At 42.9% G+C, this 17,222-nt stretch overlaps 1 protein-coding gene across 1 annotated transcript in view; it reads right to left on the bottom strand.

The window, feature by feature from the left end:
* The window catches only part of Zmpste24 (zinc metallopeptidase STE24), a 33,496-nt gene extending 16,656 nt beyond the window's left edge, over positions 1 to 16,840 (bottom strand). Inside the window, exons 1-6 of the mRNA XM_057785180.1 lie at positions 16,505 to 16,840; positions 14,308 to 14,454; positions 11,553 to 11,639; positions 6,379 to 6,495; positions 5,642 to 5,794; positions 4,544 to 4,685 (exon numbers count right to left, since the gene is read on the bottom strand). Coding sequence (XP_057641163.1) covers positions 4,544 to 4,685; positions 5,642 to 5,794; positions 6,379 to 6,495; positions 11,553 to 11,639; positions 14,308 to 14,454; positions 16,505 to 16,627 — 769 coding nt within the window. The 5' untranslated portion in view covers positions 16,628 to 16,840. The remainder of the gene's footprint in view (positions 1 to 4,543; positions 4,686 to 5,641; positions 5,795 to 6,378; positions 6,496 to 11,552; positions 11,640 to 14,307; positions 14,455 to 16,504) is intronic.
* Between the last annotated feature and the right edge of the window lie 382 nt (positions 16,841 to 17,222).

The following is a 17,222-nucleotide window of genomic DNA, read 5'->3' as shown; positions in this document are numbered from 1 at the left end:
CTTGTAAAGTAATTAGTTCGAAACTTTAGATGCCATCTAAAGCTATTGATGTGGTGGTCAGGTCATATACAGACAAATAAAACTGAGGTCTCAATAGTTCCCATTGGTCCAGGCTTCTTCAATTATGGTCCAAGGAAGAGCCACATCAAACTCACAGACACTGGGAACAACTACCAAGTCAGAGTCTCTAGGGTGGAGGTCAGGAAGCTGTCTTTAACAAGCTTCCCAGGGAATCCGTATATAATTAAAGTTTAGGAGTTTCTGTACTATTCTGTAAACTTTTTGTGCTTGGCAAGTAGTTTATATTTAATAATGCTTGTTTACTGACTGGATTAAATAATACCAGTAAAATAGCGAAGCAATGCATGAGAATAAAAATTCCGTGCGAGCCGGGCGGTGGTGGCGCACGCCTTTAATCCCAGCACTTGGGAGGCAGAGGTAGGCGGATCTCTGTGAGTTCGAGACCAGCCTGGTCTACAAGAGCTAGTTCCAGGACAGGCTCCAAAACCACAGAGAAACCCTGTCTCGAAAAACCAAAAAAAAAAAAAAAATTCCGTGCGAATGAAAGGTACTGCACCTGTGTCTTCACACGTTGCTGTCCACTGGATTCAGGGCAGCATAGGTGAACACTTAGCCTCACTGCTTTCCGTTCCTCCCTGCCAATTTTGAACCTGGTGTTGCCTGCATCTTTGGCACACCAGACATGTGCCAGGGACTTCCAAACCTATGTTCCGAGGACCAGCTTCTCCCTGAAACCCCAGGATTGTATAAGCAGCCACCTCTGTGACATGTTTACACCTAAGTCTACAGATTTTTTTTAATTGCTAAATTTAATTTTTATTCCCTCTATAGAAAACACTAAATTGTAAGCCAAAAATATATGCTGACGTTTCCAACCTAAAGAGTTTATAATAACACAATTATTTAAAATAAATGCATTTTTATTAAGGAAATTCATAGGGCTGAAGAGATAGCTCAGAGGTTAGGAGCATGTGGGGTTTTTTTTTTTGTTTGTTTTTTGCTTTTTTTTTGAGACAGGGTTTCTCTGTAGCTTTGAAGCCTGTCCTGGAACTAGATCTTGTTGACCAGGCTGGCCTCGAACTCACAAAGATCTGCCTGCCTCTGCCTCTCAAGGGCTGAGATTAAAGGTGTGCGCCACCACAGCCTGGAGCAAGTGTTCTTGCAGAGGACCAAGGGCCAACTCCCAGCACCCACAGGGTGACTCACAGCCACCTATAACTTGAGCTCCAATAAATACAGGGATCCAATGCCCTCTTCTAATTTCCATGGGCACCAGGCATACATGTGGTAAACAAACATTCATTCAAACAAAACAATCATACACATAAAATAAAAATAAATCTAAAAAATCAAAACCCATAAATTTTTTTTGAAAGAAATTTACAAGATGTGATTTCTTCTTTAGCCCAACAAGACCACCTTAGTTTCCCCTACACTTAAATGCAAGATTTCTCTTCAAGACGGTCCTTAAAAAATAACAACAACAAAAACAAACAAAAAACCCTGGTATTGTCTCAGCCTCCTTCGACTTCTTCTGCCTCAGTCTGAATCATGGACATATGGACAAAACTTCAAAATTCTCAACTAAGATCTCTGGAATCTCACTTTAAGCAATTTCCTTTAGGATTACTTTTTAGGCTAGATGGCTCTGCCTGCTTCTCGATGCGGCCAGCTCCTATGAACATGAACAGGTCCAGCCCACACTCACTTATAAACTATTATCTGGGACGATCAGGGCTTTCACGTGTTCTGCTAGCTGTCCTGCAGTCCCTTCCCATAGCCCTGGGAACTAGTCACGTGTGCAAAGCAAAACCAATTACCACCGGGTGTGGTGGTGAAAGCCTTTAATCCCAGCACCCAGGAGGCGAGGCAGGCGGTTCTCTGTGAGGTCAAGGCCAGCCTGGTGTGCAAAGCGAGTTCCAGGACAGGCTCCAAAACTACAAAGAAACCCTGTCTCAAAAAACAAAACAAAAAAAGAAAAACAAAACAAAAAACAAAAAAAAAAAAACTCAATTACCATATAAGGGTTTCTAACTACAGAAGCCCTGGACAGATCTCAACTATGCTTGAATTCTTAAAGGAATTTTAAATTTTAATTCATTAATGTGTGTGTGTGGTGGTGGTGGGGTTCGGAGACCAGCTGAGGGTATCAGAACCCGGAGCTCAGACACAGGTGTTTGTAGGACTTCCGACTTGCTAGAGGGGCACTTGGATCAAACTCTGCTTCTCATGATTTCAAAGCAAACACTATGAAATGCTGACCAACTCTCCAGCTCCCTGCTAATTTACTTTTTGTGTGTATTTATACTTGTACCACGGCTCATGTGTGGAGTTCAGAAAGTTCATTCTCTCTACCAGGTGGGTTCTAGGGAATCAGTTCAGTCCTCGGGCTTGGCAGCAAGTCCTTTACTCACTGGGCCATCTTTCTTATTTGTTGTTAAGATTTAAAAAAAGGTGTGTGTGTGTGTGTGTGTAAGTGCCTGCAGAGGCCAAAACTGGGCAAAGGATCCCCTGGAGCTAGAGTTACAATAAGGGTGCTTGGATTCAAACTCAGGGCCTCCAGAAGAGCAAGTGCTCTTAGCTGCTGAGCCACCTCTTCAGTCCCTAGATGTTTATATTTTTATCTGTGCTTTTTTCCATTTGTTACTGGAATCTTCTTTCAGAGTTCAGGGAATTTCGCAGTGAAGATTTTCTGTGAGTCTGCTTCTCATTTGGGAAACCTAAAAGTCAGGTATTTGCTTCCTCAGCAATTCCTGCAGCTAGCCCCGTGCACCAGCTTAGAGGGTGAGATGCAGCCCCGGGAATTCTGAAGAGCCAAGAGAATCACACAGGGAAGCAAAGCTGTCAAGAATTCATTCACAGCTGCCAGTGACAGATGTTAGAGCTCTACTTTAGAACAAAACAAACAAACCAAAATCTTATTTAAATGTGTTTTTAGATTTATTTTTATTTTATATGTATGGGTGTGCACCCTATGTGTGCCTGGTGCCTAAGAGGCAAGAAGAGGGTGTTAGATCCCTTGGAACCGGAGTTATCGATAGTTGGAAGTCACCATGTAGGTGCTGGGAATTGAATTTGGATCCTCTGGTAGAGCAACAAGCACTCTTAACTGCTAAGCCACCTCTCCAATCCCTTCTACTTTTTAAAAAAAATGTATGTTTGTGTGTATAGTCGCACATATGTGTACACATGTACAGTAATTCTGAAGTTGGCTTGGGCAACATGGGCTGTCTCAATCAACAAAAAACTAAACTCTTTACTCTGATTGGCAGAGGCCGCTGCTCATGCTAGTTACAACCGCCTTTGTTCCCCCTTCACTTTGCAGATGCTTCACATTGATGACGTTTTAGTTTATAATAAGCACCAGAAAACAATGGCTTCAGACCAAATGCAGGTGTTGCTTGTTTGCATGTACTCTTACTGGAACAAGCAAGGTTCAGGTGCCCTGTCTGTGGTTACTTCTGCCATGCAGAACCGAAGGAGACAATGTAACCACAAAGCTCTGAACAGCAAATAGACTGAGTTTTCAGGGAACTACAGTGCAGAGGAAGCACCGCTGAAAGCTAGAGAGGGAGTGGTTTGTTCAAGATCCCATGGACAGTAAGCTGCTGAGGCGGCATCAGCTATATTTACTTTAGACAGATTTAAATTTATAGATTCTGACACATGCAATAGCTTTCCTCTAAACTTTGTAGGCCTCCTAGAAATGTAAGCAGTCATTTTCCCTCCCCTTTGTTTTCTCTGTGTAGCCCCAGCCGTCCTGGAGCTCATCTGTAGACCAGGCTGGCCTGGAACTCAGAGCATCAAAGCCATGCGCGGCCACCACCACCCAGTGAAATGTAAGCAGGCTTGTGAAAGCTCACAGGTGGCTTAACTCCGAGGCCATCAAAAAAGCTGTTAACTGAAGCGAGGGGCCTGACGGACTCAGGCAGAGTCCTCTGGCACATTGATCCTCTGCTAGGGGAAACAAAATCAAGAACATTGGTTTTGTTTTAGAGCCCCTAAACTAGAGCTACATGGTTGATCATCCAAGAGTCCAACTCAGTTACCGAAAGGAGCCAGGCAAACACCTGGGTGAAAGACTAGTCTACTACACAGCACAGCACGAGACAGGAAAAGGCTTTGGCCAAAGACTAAGAACAGTCCTCTACAGCTGACCAAACAGAGCTGCTGCAGGAACAGGATTTGGCATCAGGCTACCAATGTCTATCCTGGAAAATGTCCTAAGTTCTTATAAACCTTTTTCTTTACTTTTATTTCATTTTTGAAAATTTATGTTACAGGCAGTTGTGAGCCACTGTATAGGTACTGGAAACCAAACTTGGCCCCTCTGGAAGAACATCCAGGGTTCTTAACTGCTGAGCACTTCTCTTGTTCAGTTCCTATAAATCTTAAAAAGCCAAATGTAAAACCTTATCCTATTTTTTACGTAACAAATTGAAAACAAACAATAAAGGCTGATTAAGAATAAAGTGCTCAAAACAAACCACCTGATAAACCTCGTCATGTCAGGGCGCCTTACCTTCAACAACATACACCTTCGTTAGAGGGAAGTCAATACTCTTTGCCATCACTTCGATCTCTTGTTTTAGCTTTCCCTCAGGAAGAGGTGTGAATTTGTCAAACAAAGGGGCAATGTAATCTGCATAAATTGTGACCAGAACCTGGAAAGTAAGTCAGAAAACTGCCCATTATTAAAAACTTCAATTATCTGATACAATCATCGTTCATTCAACCAAAACCTGGGGCCATGTCTGTTTAGTAAATTAAACCAAAGGAACCGTGTGATAGAACAACAAGCAAGTCAACTTGACTAAGAGCGCTGGGGCCAGTCAACAGGCCTTTCTTGGGGAGTCCTGGCACTATAAGGCAGCTATAATACACACTCTTATTTACTTTGCTTAAAATGGCACATGGCACTTCTGGATTTCCTCAGCAATATAAGAGTCAGCAAAAAGAGAAGAAAATCTATGCTCAATCAGTTCTCCTATCTTTATACCCCAGAGCAGGAACTGAGAGGAATATGTACATGGGCAGTTGGTTACACTGTAACCTTTTCTTAGGAACTACTTACATGTCAACAAAAACTAAATCTAGTTTTAGTAATCTCAAGGAATTTTTGCAGACGAAATGAAATAATTAAAGACTAAGAGTCCATGAGTTTGAGAGGGAGTCTGAGGGACATAGAATTGGAGGAGGGGGGAGCAATGTAAATACAATAGACTGTGGCAGTTTGAATGTAACTGGCCCCCATAAGCTCTTAGAGAGTGGCAATATTAGGAGGTGTGGTTTTGTTGGAGTAGGTATTGGCCTTGCTCAAGGAAGTGTGCCACTGTGGGGATGGGCTTTGAAGTCTCATATATGCTCAAGCCAAGCCCAGTGTCTCAGACCACTTCCTGTTGCCTGCATATCAAGATGTAAAACTCTCAGATGTAAAACCATGTCCAACTGCACATCATGTTGATAATGAACTAAACCTCTGAACTACTGTAAGCCACCTAATTAAATGCTTTCCTTTATAAGAGCTGCCATGGTCATGTCTCTTCACAGCAATAGAAACCCTGAGACAACTCATATAGGAAATTCTCAAATAAATGAATAAAATAAAGAGTTTACTTACCAGAGAAACAACTAATGTGAACAGCCAGGCATAAATAAAAAAGTAATCACCTCCAATTTTAATAATGTAAAGCAGAAGGGACGACACAGGCAATAAAATACACTGAGTTACAGTAAATTTTTTGATTGTGTCTTTGAGAAAAAACTCCAAAGTCTGAAAAAAAAAATAATATTGCCACTATTAACTGAGGAATCAGTTTGCTTTTTAAATACTTCTAAGAGGACACAAAGCACCTCAGTAAAGCAATATTAAGGTCAGCATGTATTAGAGGACACTGGGACAGCTAGGAGAATAAGCAAAACTCTTGCATTTCATAGTTTAAAATAATGTAATTAATATTAGCTGAAAAGCACTAAACGTTTGTGTTCAGTTTCTACCAAGACCTTTTCTTTCTTTTTTTAAATTTCGTTATTTTATTACATATGTATGCGTGTTCATACACACACACACACCAGCAGAAGAGGGCAACATATCTCATTACAGATGGTTGTGAGCCACCATGTGGTTGCTGGGAATTGAACTCAGGACCTCTGGAAAAGCAGCCAGTGCTCTTAACCTCTGAGCCATCTCTCTAACCCTCTATTAAGACCTTAAACTAAGGTCTTTACCATAACTGTGGTTTCTTTTTCCTCAGTTGATTCATGCTCTAAATAGCAAACTACACCTAAATTACTGCCACCATAGGACCAATGCATAAAAAATCTTCATATTAAAAACCCTGATAATTTCTATTATACCTGGTGATTGAAGCCATGTTTTTCTTCTATCACAAAAGTATTATAGAGACTCCACGGCAAGCCAGTCAGTGCACTGTAGAGTGTGGCCAACAGAAGGAACACCAAAGACTGAATGATCTGAGGACAAGAAAAAAAAATTAAAAAATCAGCAAGTATGCAATGTGTGCTTACTGTATCCCAAGCAATGCACTTGATCCCGTGGGGAACAGGCCTGCAATGGCATCTTGCCCTTGGGAAATGTTTACCTGGAAGAAGAGGCATGACTTGAAAGCCACCTTAAGTCACAGGGACACAATGATTGGTAGTATTCAGAAAAGAGAGTTGCTAGTTGGATTCAAGGAACATTTATTCTTGGTTTTGCTGTGTGTTTGTTTTGAAGCAGGGTCTCACCATGTAGCTCTGGCTGGCCCAGGACTCCCTGACTATGAAGACCAGGATAGTTTCAAACTCACAAAGATCCAACTGCCTCTGCCTCCCCAGGGTTGGGAATAAAGGTATGAGCCACCACACTTAGCTGAATTTAAGAAACATTTAAAGAGTTGGTGCAGCTTTGAGCTCACTTAGGAAAAGAGAGAAACAACCTTAAAAGGAGAAGAAATTTCAAGCAATTTGCAAAAGCCCAGAGAGAGAAGTGCGGGTGTGAAATGAGTGTGATGGCCAGCTCTCGGCGGACTCAGAACAGAATAGAAAGCAGGCCCGGCACTCACTGGGAGACAGAAAGGTAGGCAGATTTGAGTTTGGAGTCAGTTTAGGTGACACCTGTTTCAGGGAAGGAAGGAGGTTGGAGGGAAGGAGGGAGGGAGAGAGGGAAGGAAGAAATGGCAGTTTGAATGTAATTGGCCCCTATAAGCTCCTAGGGAGTGGCACTATTAGGAGGTGTGGCTTTGTTCTAGGTACGGTCTTGCTGAAGGAAGTGCATCACTGTTGGGAGGGCTTTGAAGTCTCATATATGCTCAAGTGACGCCCAGTGTCTCAGTTCTTTCCTGTTGCATGCAGATTAAGATGTAGGACTCTCAACTCCTTTTTCCAGCATCATGTACGCCTGCATGACACCATGCCCCACCATGATGATAATGAACTAAATCTCTCAACTACTATTAAGCCACCCAATTAAATGTTTTCCATTATAAGAGCTGCAGTGATTATGGTGTCTCTTGAGAGGAACAGAAACCCTAACAAAGAAGGAAGGAAGGAAGGAAGGAAGGAAGGAAGGAAGGAAGGAAGGAAGGAAGGAAGGAAGGAAGGAAAGAAACTAGACCAGGCAGTGTGTTCGAGTTTTTGTAAAATGCTAAATTCCAATAGAGAAAATTAGTTCCAATAATTACTTTAATCACCTTCAAAAAACTGTTCTATCAAAAGCCAACAATTACCTAATTTCCCTTTTAATTTTTTATAAATTTGCCCATTTCTGTTTTCTAACTTTCATGATGTTTCTTGCTTTACTCCCAAAAGGCAAGTATGAGCTAGAACCTGGGAGAGGAGCGGAGTCAAGGGAAACATTTCCGATGAGAAAGGCAGAGGGGTACAGAAGTCACCCTGGAGAAACCTGCAGAGTACAGACAGTGGCAGCTTTCTTCTCTTCCCACACCAACCCAGAAGGCAGGCATTCCAGGAACCTGGGCGGTGAGGAAAAACTGTTTCTAGAAGGCAGTGCTCCAGGGCTCTAGGACATAGAGCATTATAAATGCTGCACATGACGGGAACAGAGATCTTATTATGTACCTGTTTGGTCAAAAGTGAGACCCTAGCCCTCTAACACCCCTATATCCAGAGAGTCTGGAATATAATATTGAGTTGAAAGTGTCACCCCAGTCCCTGGCCTGGGAATTGCCAAGCACTTGGACTCCAATTCCCAGCCTGCCAAGCAATTGAACTCCAACTCCCAGCCTGCCAAGCGTTGACCCCTCCCTGGGGGAGGGCCAGGACCACTCCCACAGGGTATTTAGGCTTGTGCTGGAAAACGTTGTTTCGGGTTTTGCGTGTGCTCTTCCTGTCGTCCCCGTGCCCCGCCCACCCCCATACTCCTGGCGCAACATTCATTAAATGTGGGCATTTTTGACTTGGTCTAATCTGGTTTGATTGGAGTTCTTTGTGCCAGAGAGGATTGGTTAGAAAATATTCCTAACAGTACCCAAATTCACAATCCTCCTGCCTCAGCCTAATCAGTGCTGGATTACAGGTATAAATGCACACATTGTAAACCATTATACCTGGCTTCATTTTTAAATATAGAAAATATTTTTAAGCCAGGCAGTAGTGGCACACACCTTTAATCCCAGCACTAGGGAAGCAGAGGCAGGCAGATCTACAAGAGGTTAGTTCCAAGACAGGCTCCAAAGCTACAGAGAAATCCTATCTCAAAAAAACAAACAAAAGAATATTTTTAATTATACAAGAAGTTCTGTGCATTACTGAATTTTCTTATTGCCAGCTTCTCAGGACATAAAAACCACCTTTGGCATTTTAGAATGCATTATTTTAATTTTTATTAATGCAGAATATATGCAAAGGATAATATGTACAAAGCTAACACCTGGGCCAGGAATGGTGGTGCACTCCTTTAATGCCAGCATTCAGGAGGCAGAGGCAGGAGGATCTGTGTGTTTGAAGACAGACTGGTCGACAGTTTCAGGCCAGCCAGGGCTACATAGAATGAGGCATCACATTCTGAATAACAGGTGTGCAGCAAGCAGCCACTTAGATTGTTGAAAATATTGATCTGATTGGTCCTGATTACCACTTATCCTGTGGTCTGTATGCTGAACAGCTATGAGGGAGCTCTGCAGTTTATGTGACTATTCACATAATACACCATGGTAACTGAAATTTGAGCCACAGTGTTGAAGAGGCGGTGTTCCAACCAAACCGTGGTAACTTACATTTGTACATATCAGAACTACACAAAGTGAGGACTCTGGCATCATGCAGCCACAAAAGAACAAGGCCTCGATATTTAAACAATATGAAAAGAATACAAAGTCATTCTTAAATACAAAACTCATCCCATTAAGATAAAGACTTGTGCCTAGCTGCGGAGGTAATGGCCGTTAATGTCTGCTGAGGGAGAAGAAAGTCACTTTTCTTTGTCAAGGCTGAAGGGGAGAGAAGCCATTAGTTGCTCATGCCCAGTGAATGTCTCCACATACATGTGCATATGAGCTGCACTGCCTTACATAGTGAGAGATGAGTATTTCTTACTGGCACATATGGAAGCTGTGTTTACTCTACTCTGAGTCTGCAAGACGACACAGTGGGTAAGGAGGTCTGCCACCAAGCCTGACTGGCTCAATCCAGCCCTAGAGCCCTTATGATGGAAGGGAGAACTGACTCCTGCAAGCTGTCATCTAACACACACACACACACACACACACACATGAATCCTGTTGCCTTAGAAAATGGTATATGGAAAAGGGCACAGGATGAGCAGAGCTGCTGTGAAACAATCTTTGTACATTGTAAATATGTACTGCTCTTATTGTTAATAAAAAGCATATTGGCCAATGGCTAGGCAGAATATTTGGGGTAGAGAGAATGCTGGGAAGAAGGGTAGAGTCAGAGGAGATGCCAGAGACTGAGAACAAGCAAGATGTGTATGAGGGGAGGTAACAGTCACAAGCCACGTGGCAGGACACAGATGAATAGATGGGCTAATTTAAGTTGTAAGAGCTAGTTAGTATTAATCCTGAGCTACTGGCCGAGCATCTGTAATTAATAAGTCTCTGAGTGGTGATTTGGGAAGCAACTGCCGAGATATGGAGAAACTCTGCCTACACAGAGTTAAAGCCAAGAGTACCTATTCACACAGGAGGTCCATGATTTTCAATAGAGTCAGGAAGGAGGTAACCGACTCCGAAGCTACCAGGAGAAACTCAGAAAGCAGGGTTGCAGCATCCATTACAGATGGAGAGTTCACTTAAGGAGATAGATGTTCTGTCTTAATCTGAAGCATCTGCTTACTATGTATGCCACAGAAGAATCTGCTAAGTATGAGTCCCACTGAATTAATGGTACGTACCCCGTCACTGCACAGGGTTGTTCCTAAGAAGCAGCAGCCTAATCAAGACTACATTTCCCAGTGCCCTTCCGTCTGGGTAAGATCAAATGACTACTCACCATGTAATGTGAATGTATGATAAAACCTTAGCACTACAGAAGTTAAAAAGAGGGCATGTTCTTCCCACTTGTCATTAGGCACCGGATGACAAACCCATAAAATAAAAACAAGCTGACTCGCTACTTAGCCACATGAAACAAAGCCACCTGCTAACTGAAAATACTCATACTGGCTGTTATCTGACTGGGAAATAAGCTGAAAAGCCCTTAGAATTCTGGAGTTCTAGTAACTAGCTGTGGTAGCTGAGTGATATGTTCCCCCATAGGTGCGGGACTTGAATGTCGGTCCCTAGTTGGTGAAACTGTTTGGTAAAGATTACAAGGTGTGGCCTTGCTGGAGGAGGTGTGTCACTGCCTCTGTCTGTGGATCAGATGTAAGCTCTCAGCTACTGCCCCAGCACCGTGCCTGCCTGCTGCCATGTCCCTGGTATGATAGTATGGACTCACCCTCTGAAATGGTGAGTCCCAAATAAAATGCTTTCTTTTACAAGCTGCTTTGGTTGTAGTTCTTTGTCATGGCAACAGGAAAGTACCCTAACTACTGGCATTATGCTAATACACACACAAAGATGTTGTGGGGAGCTGCGGGCTGTGTTCCTGCCGCCCCAGCTCCTGGTCGCCTGGCTTGCTTATGCTCCGAAATAACAACACACAAACTGTATTCTTTTAAACACTGCTTGGCTCTAGCCATTACTGGCTAATTCTCATATCCCAATCAACCCATCTCTAATAATCTGTGTAGCACCAGTCTTACCGGGAAAGATTCAGCATGTCTGACCTGGTGGCTTGCTTCATCACGTCTGCCCCGGAGAGGAGAGCATGGCATCTGAGCTCACTTCCTCTTCCTCCCAGCATTCTGTTCTGTTTACTCCACCCACCTATGTTCTAACCTATGAGGGCCAAGCAGTTTCTTTATTTTTTAACCAATGACCTTCCTCCATCATTAAGACTGTTGGGACTGAGAGGCAAGTCTAATGATGGTAGGAGCCAAAAAGGCAACTTAGTGTAACGCTTACCAAGCAAAATAAAGACTGACCAATCTGGGCAAAGAAATCACATACCTCATACTCTGGGCCAAAGCCAGCAGATCCACAGACCCGTCCAGAAAGCCTCCAAAGGTAAGGGATTCCTCCAAAGAGAAGAATAAGCTGTAAAACAAAGCAGATTGGGTGACATTTAAACAGCTTTGAAAACTACCATACGAAAGAGTGTGTTATAAGGAAAAATGAAAGGGAAAATAAATAAGTTACAGAAAAAGTGGGGGACTAACCCATTTAGAATAAAATACATATTTTGAAGAATAACAACTACTAAGACACTAAGTTTAGACTACTGAGCTATTTTTGCCTATACACTGTATATGGGTAAACTGTATGGTATGTGAACTACAATTTTTTTTTGGGGGGTGGTTCTCGAGAAGGATTCTCTGTGTAATAGCCCTAGCTGTCCTGAAACTGGCTCTTGTAGACCAGGCTGGCCTTGAACTTACAGAGATTCACCTGCCTTTCCTTCCTGAGTGCTGGGATTAAATGTATGCGCCACTGCTGCCCAGCGTGAATTACATTTCGAAAGCCTGCATAAAACGCAAGTCCAGGAATCTCACTCACTTTTGGAGGTTTAAAAACTATAATAATCTAGGGCCAAAGAGGTGGCTAAGCAGGTAAAGACGCTTGCCACATAGTCTGATGACCTTCTCTGAAATCAGTATAAAAGATGAAAGGGAATTGACTTCCAAAAGTGGTTCTTACCGCCATATGCACACCGTGGCACACATGTATGACCTCCAATCATGTACACACATGCACACACCACCAACAACAAATAAATAGTTTTTTAAAAATTTTAAAAATCAGCCTTCTAGGGGCTGGAGAGATGGCTCAGTGGTTAAGAGCATTGCCTGCTCTTCCAAAGGTCCTGAGTTCAATTCCCAGCAACCACATGGTGGCTCACAACCATCTGTAAAGAGGTCTGGTGCCCTCTTCTGGCCTTCAGGTATACACACAGATGGAATATTGTATACATAATAAATAAATAAATATTTTAAAAAAAATCAGCCTTCTAGGGGAAAATAAAATAGTAGTCACTAGAGCCTGGAAGGGGATGGGAGGAATGGATTTACAAACACGCTAGGGGGCTGGAGAGATGGCTCAGAGGTTAAGAGCACTCACTGGCTGCTCTTCCAGAGGACCTGAGTTCCCAGAAATCCCAGAAATCACATAGTGGCTCACAACCATCTAGGATGAGATCTGATGCCCTCTTCTGGTGTGTGTATACATAATAAATAAATCTTAAAAAAAAAAAAAAAAGAAAGAAACATGCTAGATAATGGATATCAAAACAGTCAGTAGAGGTTAATTCAGACAGCTATGGAAAATCAGTAACTTGAGCCTACAACAGTTTATGAAGTATTTCACAGGAACCACAAATCCAAAGGTTTCTGGCATAGATATATTTAAGGAAATGGGATTCTAATTACACTGGTCCGATTGCCACACATGGCATAAATTTTCTAAATTACACTGTACTCTATAAATGTGTATAATTATTATGTGACAATTAAAAATAAAAACTAGGAGTGAGGCTGAGGAGGAATTCACTAACAGTACAAGGTTACAGTGGGAACAGATTCTAGTTTTTGTATAGTTGAATTTGAAAACAGGTAGAAGAGAAGGTTTCAATGTTTATATCACACACACATACACAACTATTGTTTATGGTGACAGATATGCTAATTATCCGGAACAATATTACAATGTATCAAAAACATCAGTGCACCCTAGAAATGAGAATCATATGTGTTAACCATAATAGCTTATAAAAATTAAAAACTTTTGTCAAGAGACTAAAATCAAAACATATCAATCAAACTAAGCTTTCATTGGTAAGGAGCAACCGATGGCACGTGAACCAGGCAATCTGGCTTTAACTATCTTTTCCATGAAAGGAAACTGTCCTTTTCAGTCAGAAAAAGAGTATTAGCTTACAGATGTTTCAGACATCATCTTGTTATGTTGTTACTTGAGAAGAACTGGGGGTGTGGCCTTGCTGGAGGAAGTGTGTCACTCAGGATGGGCTCCGAGGTTTCAAACGCCCAAGGCAGGCTCAGTATCATTTTCTCTTCTTGCCACCTGTGGATCTGGGTGAAGAACTACTTCTCCAGTACCCTGCTACATGCCACCATGCTTCTTGCCATGATGACAATGAATTAATCTCTGGAACTTTAAGCAAGCCCCAGTTAAATACTTTCTTTTATAGGAGCTGCTGTAGTTGCCAGGTGGGGTGGCACACACTTTTAATCCCAGCACTTGGGAGGCAGAAGCAGGAGGATTTCTGTGAGTTCGAGGCTAGCCTGGTCTACAGAGCAAGTTCCAGCCAGGGCAATACAGAGAAACCTGTCCGTCTTGAAAAACAAAAAAGAAGCCGGGCGGTGGTGGCGCATGCCTTTAATTCCAGCACTTGGGAGGCAGAGGCAGGTGAATCTCTGTGAGTTCGAGACCAGCCTGGTCTACAAGAGCTAGTTCCAGGACAGGCTCCAAAGCCACAGAGAAACCCTGTTTCGAAAAAAACAAAACAAACAAAACAAAACAAACAAACAAAAAAAAAGAAAAACAAAAAAGAGCTGCTATGGTCAAGGTGTCTCTCTACAGCAAAAGGACTAAGACAGTGTCAGAGTAAATACATATAAACATTTTAAGAAAGCGTTCTAGGATTTACAGGCATTATAACCTCAGTATCACAAAAATGCAAAAACAAAACCAAGTATTACCAAGTACAGAACAACCCGAGAGCTGTGTCTCCAAGAAAGAAATCACTCACAGTGCTTTCCACCACTGAATAGAGTCCGGACCAGAAGCTGAAGGTACTTTTATCCAGTTGATACAGTCGAGACTTCTCAAACGTGTCCGAGTCCATGATCTGTGCTAGCTCTGGTGGTACATGAGTTGTTGTTCTGTATATCCTTCTCTGAAATATTAATAAAAGACTTTAATGAATATTTTTTATTACACAATAGTAATTTGTGGTCAAATAACAAAGGTTCTGCAGCACCAGTTTGTCAGGTAAGCTTGTAGAATTTGTTACAGGCACGTGCAGACCACATTCAGTCAGGGGCCCTGACTACTGAAACAAGTGTCACAGGAGAGTAGGAGCAGACAAAAATAAACAAATAAATAAAAATTTAAAAAAATAAATAAAAATAAAAAAATCCCGAGGCCAGGTGACTACGTGGAATGGCCATCTGGGTTGTAGTCACACTTTCAGTTTGCCGGTGTGAACCAAACTTGCAGCATCATAAGGGGACCACTCATTCTGAGTATGATGGAAGTCTTACAACATAGGAAACAATGCATGATAAAAGAGAAGAATGCTCACTACACCAGTACACACATCAACAGATACATTTGATATAATAATGGCTCATCATTAAATTTGGTCCTAGAGGTCAAATTAAGGCACAGAAGAGTGACAGAAACTTATCAAATCTTTACAACAAATTTTCTCACCATGTCAAACTCTAAAAGGTAATTCCAGTCCCTAGGACATAACACAGGGAACAGATACCAAAAGGTGTAACAGACCAGATCTCCTTAAATGGTTTTAAAACAAACAATTTTTTCTACCATATGTTAACAACAACAACAAAACCACCAAACAAGGCCACCTGAAGGCATTAAGGAATAACCTCACAAAGATGTACCTAGGTGTAGTAGTGAACTGTAAGGTTAGCGCTCAACATCTCAGCCTGCTGGGGATGCTGTATGCTGTGTGTTTGCCTCAGGCAAGGGTACTTATGCAAGTCTGAACTACTGAAGCTCTGAGTACCTAGCTATATTAATTTAAGACTTGGAACACACTAAAGGAGGAGACTGAGGCACAACCTGATGCTGACAGGTTTTTTTTTTAAGCAAACAGACAAACAAACTGGGTGGTGGTGGCACCCGCCTTTAATCTCAGCACTCAGGAGGCAGAGGCAGGTAGGATCTCAGTGAGTTCCAAGACAGCCAAGACTATTACACAGAGAAATCCTGTCTTGAAAAACCAAAAACAACAACAACAACAACAACAACAACAAAAAACCAACAATAAAAAACCTTGCAGTTAAGAGATTCATGAAGGCTGGCAATGTAGCTCAGTGGAAGAGCACTTGCTTGGCAAATAAATTTGTACATACACACACACACACACACACACAGACGCACCCACACACACAGTGTAAATTAAAAAAAAAAAAACTGCAGAAGAAAAAAGGCTGCAATGCTCAAGAAATAGGTCCAGCAGTTAAAGGGAAAGGTTCTCAAGGACGTCAGAGAATGGGGTTAAATCAGCCAACCAGCAGTGAGAGACTAAAATAAAGACTCAGTTACAAAGTCCATCTCACTTAAAACGTTCAAATTTCTTCAAACTGTTCATTATGGCTATATCCGGGGAACCGTTAGCTTCTCCACTGCACTACTCAAAATTTTAAACAAAAACAAAGGGGACGTGCTAATGAAAACCGGACACACAAACACATATATTTTGGGCTCCAAACCACATAAGCACTAAGGAGGATTTTGAAAAAGAGTGCGGGCCTTTCAAAAATAAATAAATAAATAAATGTTTCCTAATCCTGTGGTTGAGCAAGGCAATATCAATGTCATGGCAAGCTATCACTCTAAACCTTTAGCCTCTCCATTTGGACAGCTTATACCAAAGATAAAGGGGTCAAGCTTGGGCCCAAGGATCCTAAGGTGCTGTAATGCAGGCACAGACAGGCTCTAGCTTGACCGAGGAGGTTTTCCTCTCATGAGACGCTAAGAGGCTTGGGTCCCATTACACGGTGCAGACAACTTCCTGCCGTCTCAAGAACCCCTCAAAGTCACAGTCAGCGCTGAGAAAATTTAGGGAGCTCACTGGAAGTTAAAGAGTACAGAGGCTGGTGCTACGCCTGGGAGAACCTCTAGGGACTTAGGTGGAGGCACAGGCTAATCTAAGGCTGCTCAGGGGCTGGGTTCGGGGGGCCGTCTATGCTTACCTGCCGCTGTGCTAGAAAGGTCTCCCACAGATACACGGTCCAGGAAAAGAGCAACACCGCCCCGAAGATTCGCTTCTCCACAGGGAAGTCCCACATAGTGTCCACCGATGCCCACATCCCCATGGTCACCCAATTCCACCCGCTCTTCAGCGTGCACCGGTGCCACACCGACTCGCGTCCCTCAGAGTGCCAGCGGTGTCGCAGCGATATGGGTCCCTTAGCCTCTTCACACTCCCATCCCCTCAACGCCGCTAGCAGTGTCACAAAGACACTCTTCCCCTTCCTTACTCCCTCAGAGCCTACTCATTTCTGCTAGAATTAAGACATGCCCCACCTTCCTCACTTCCGGCCCGAAGACCGAGCGGAGGTACACCTGCAACATCCCTCCGGACTCTGCGCGGGGGACTCCAACTCAAAGGTTCCGGGCTCCTTCCGGGGAGGGTCCGCGTGGTCGCTGCCTCTCTTGCTTTGGCGGCTTCCCCAGAGAAGGCGGTCGACTGTTGTGCTTACCGCTGTTGTGCAGGCCGTTTGGTAGCCAGGTTTAGCGGGAACTAACAGGGCGGGCCCACTCCTACCAAGAAGTAGCTGGGAAGGATGGGAGAAGCTCTAAAACTTTCCTTTCTTCTATTTAGCGCCGTTCAGAAGATTAGAGGTGCTTCGCTGGGATAACTAGCCAAACAAGGCATTACAGCTGGGTCATACCGCTTGTCTTGGGAAG

Source organism: Chionomys nivalis, chromosome 11 (genome assembly GCF_950005125.1).
Source record: "Chionomys nivalis chromosome 11, mChiNiv1.1, whole genome shotgun sequence".
Lineage (NCBI taxonomy): Eukaryota > Metazoa > Chordata > Mammalia > Rodentia > Cricetidae > Chionomys > Chionomys nivalis.
This window is presented reverse-complemented; position numbering and strand designations above follow the sequence as displayed.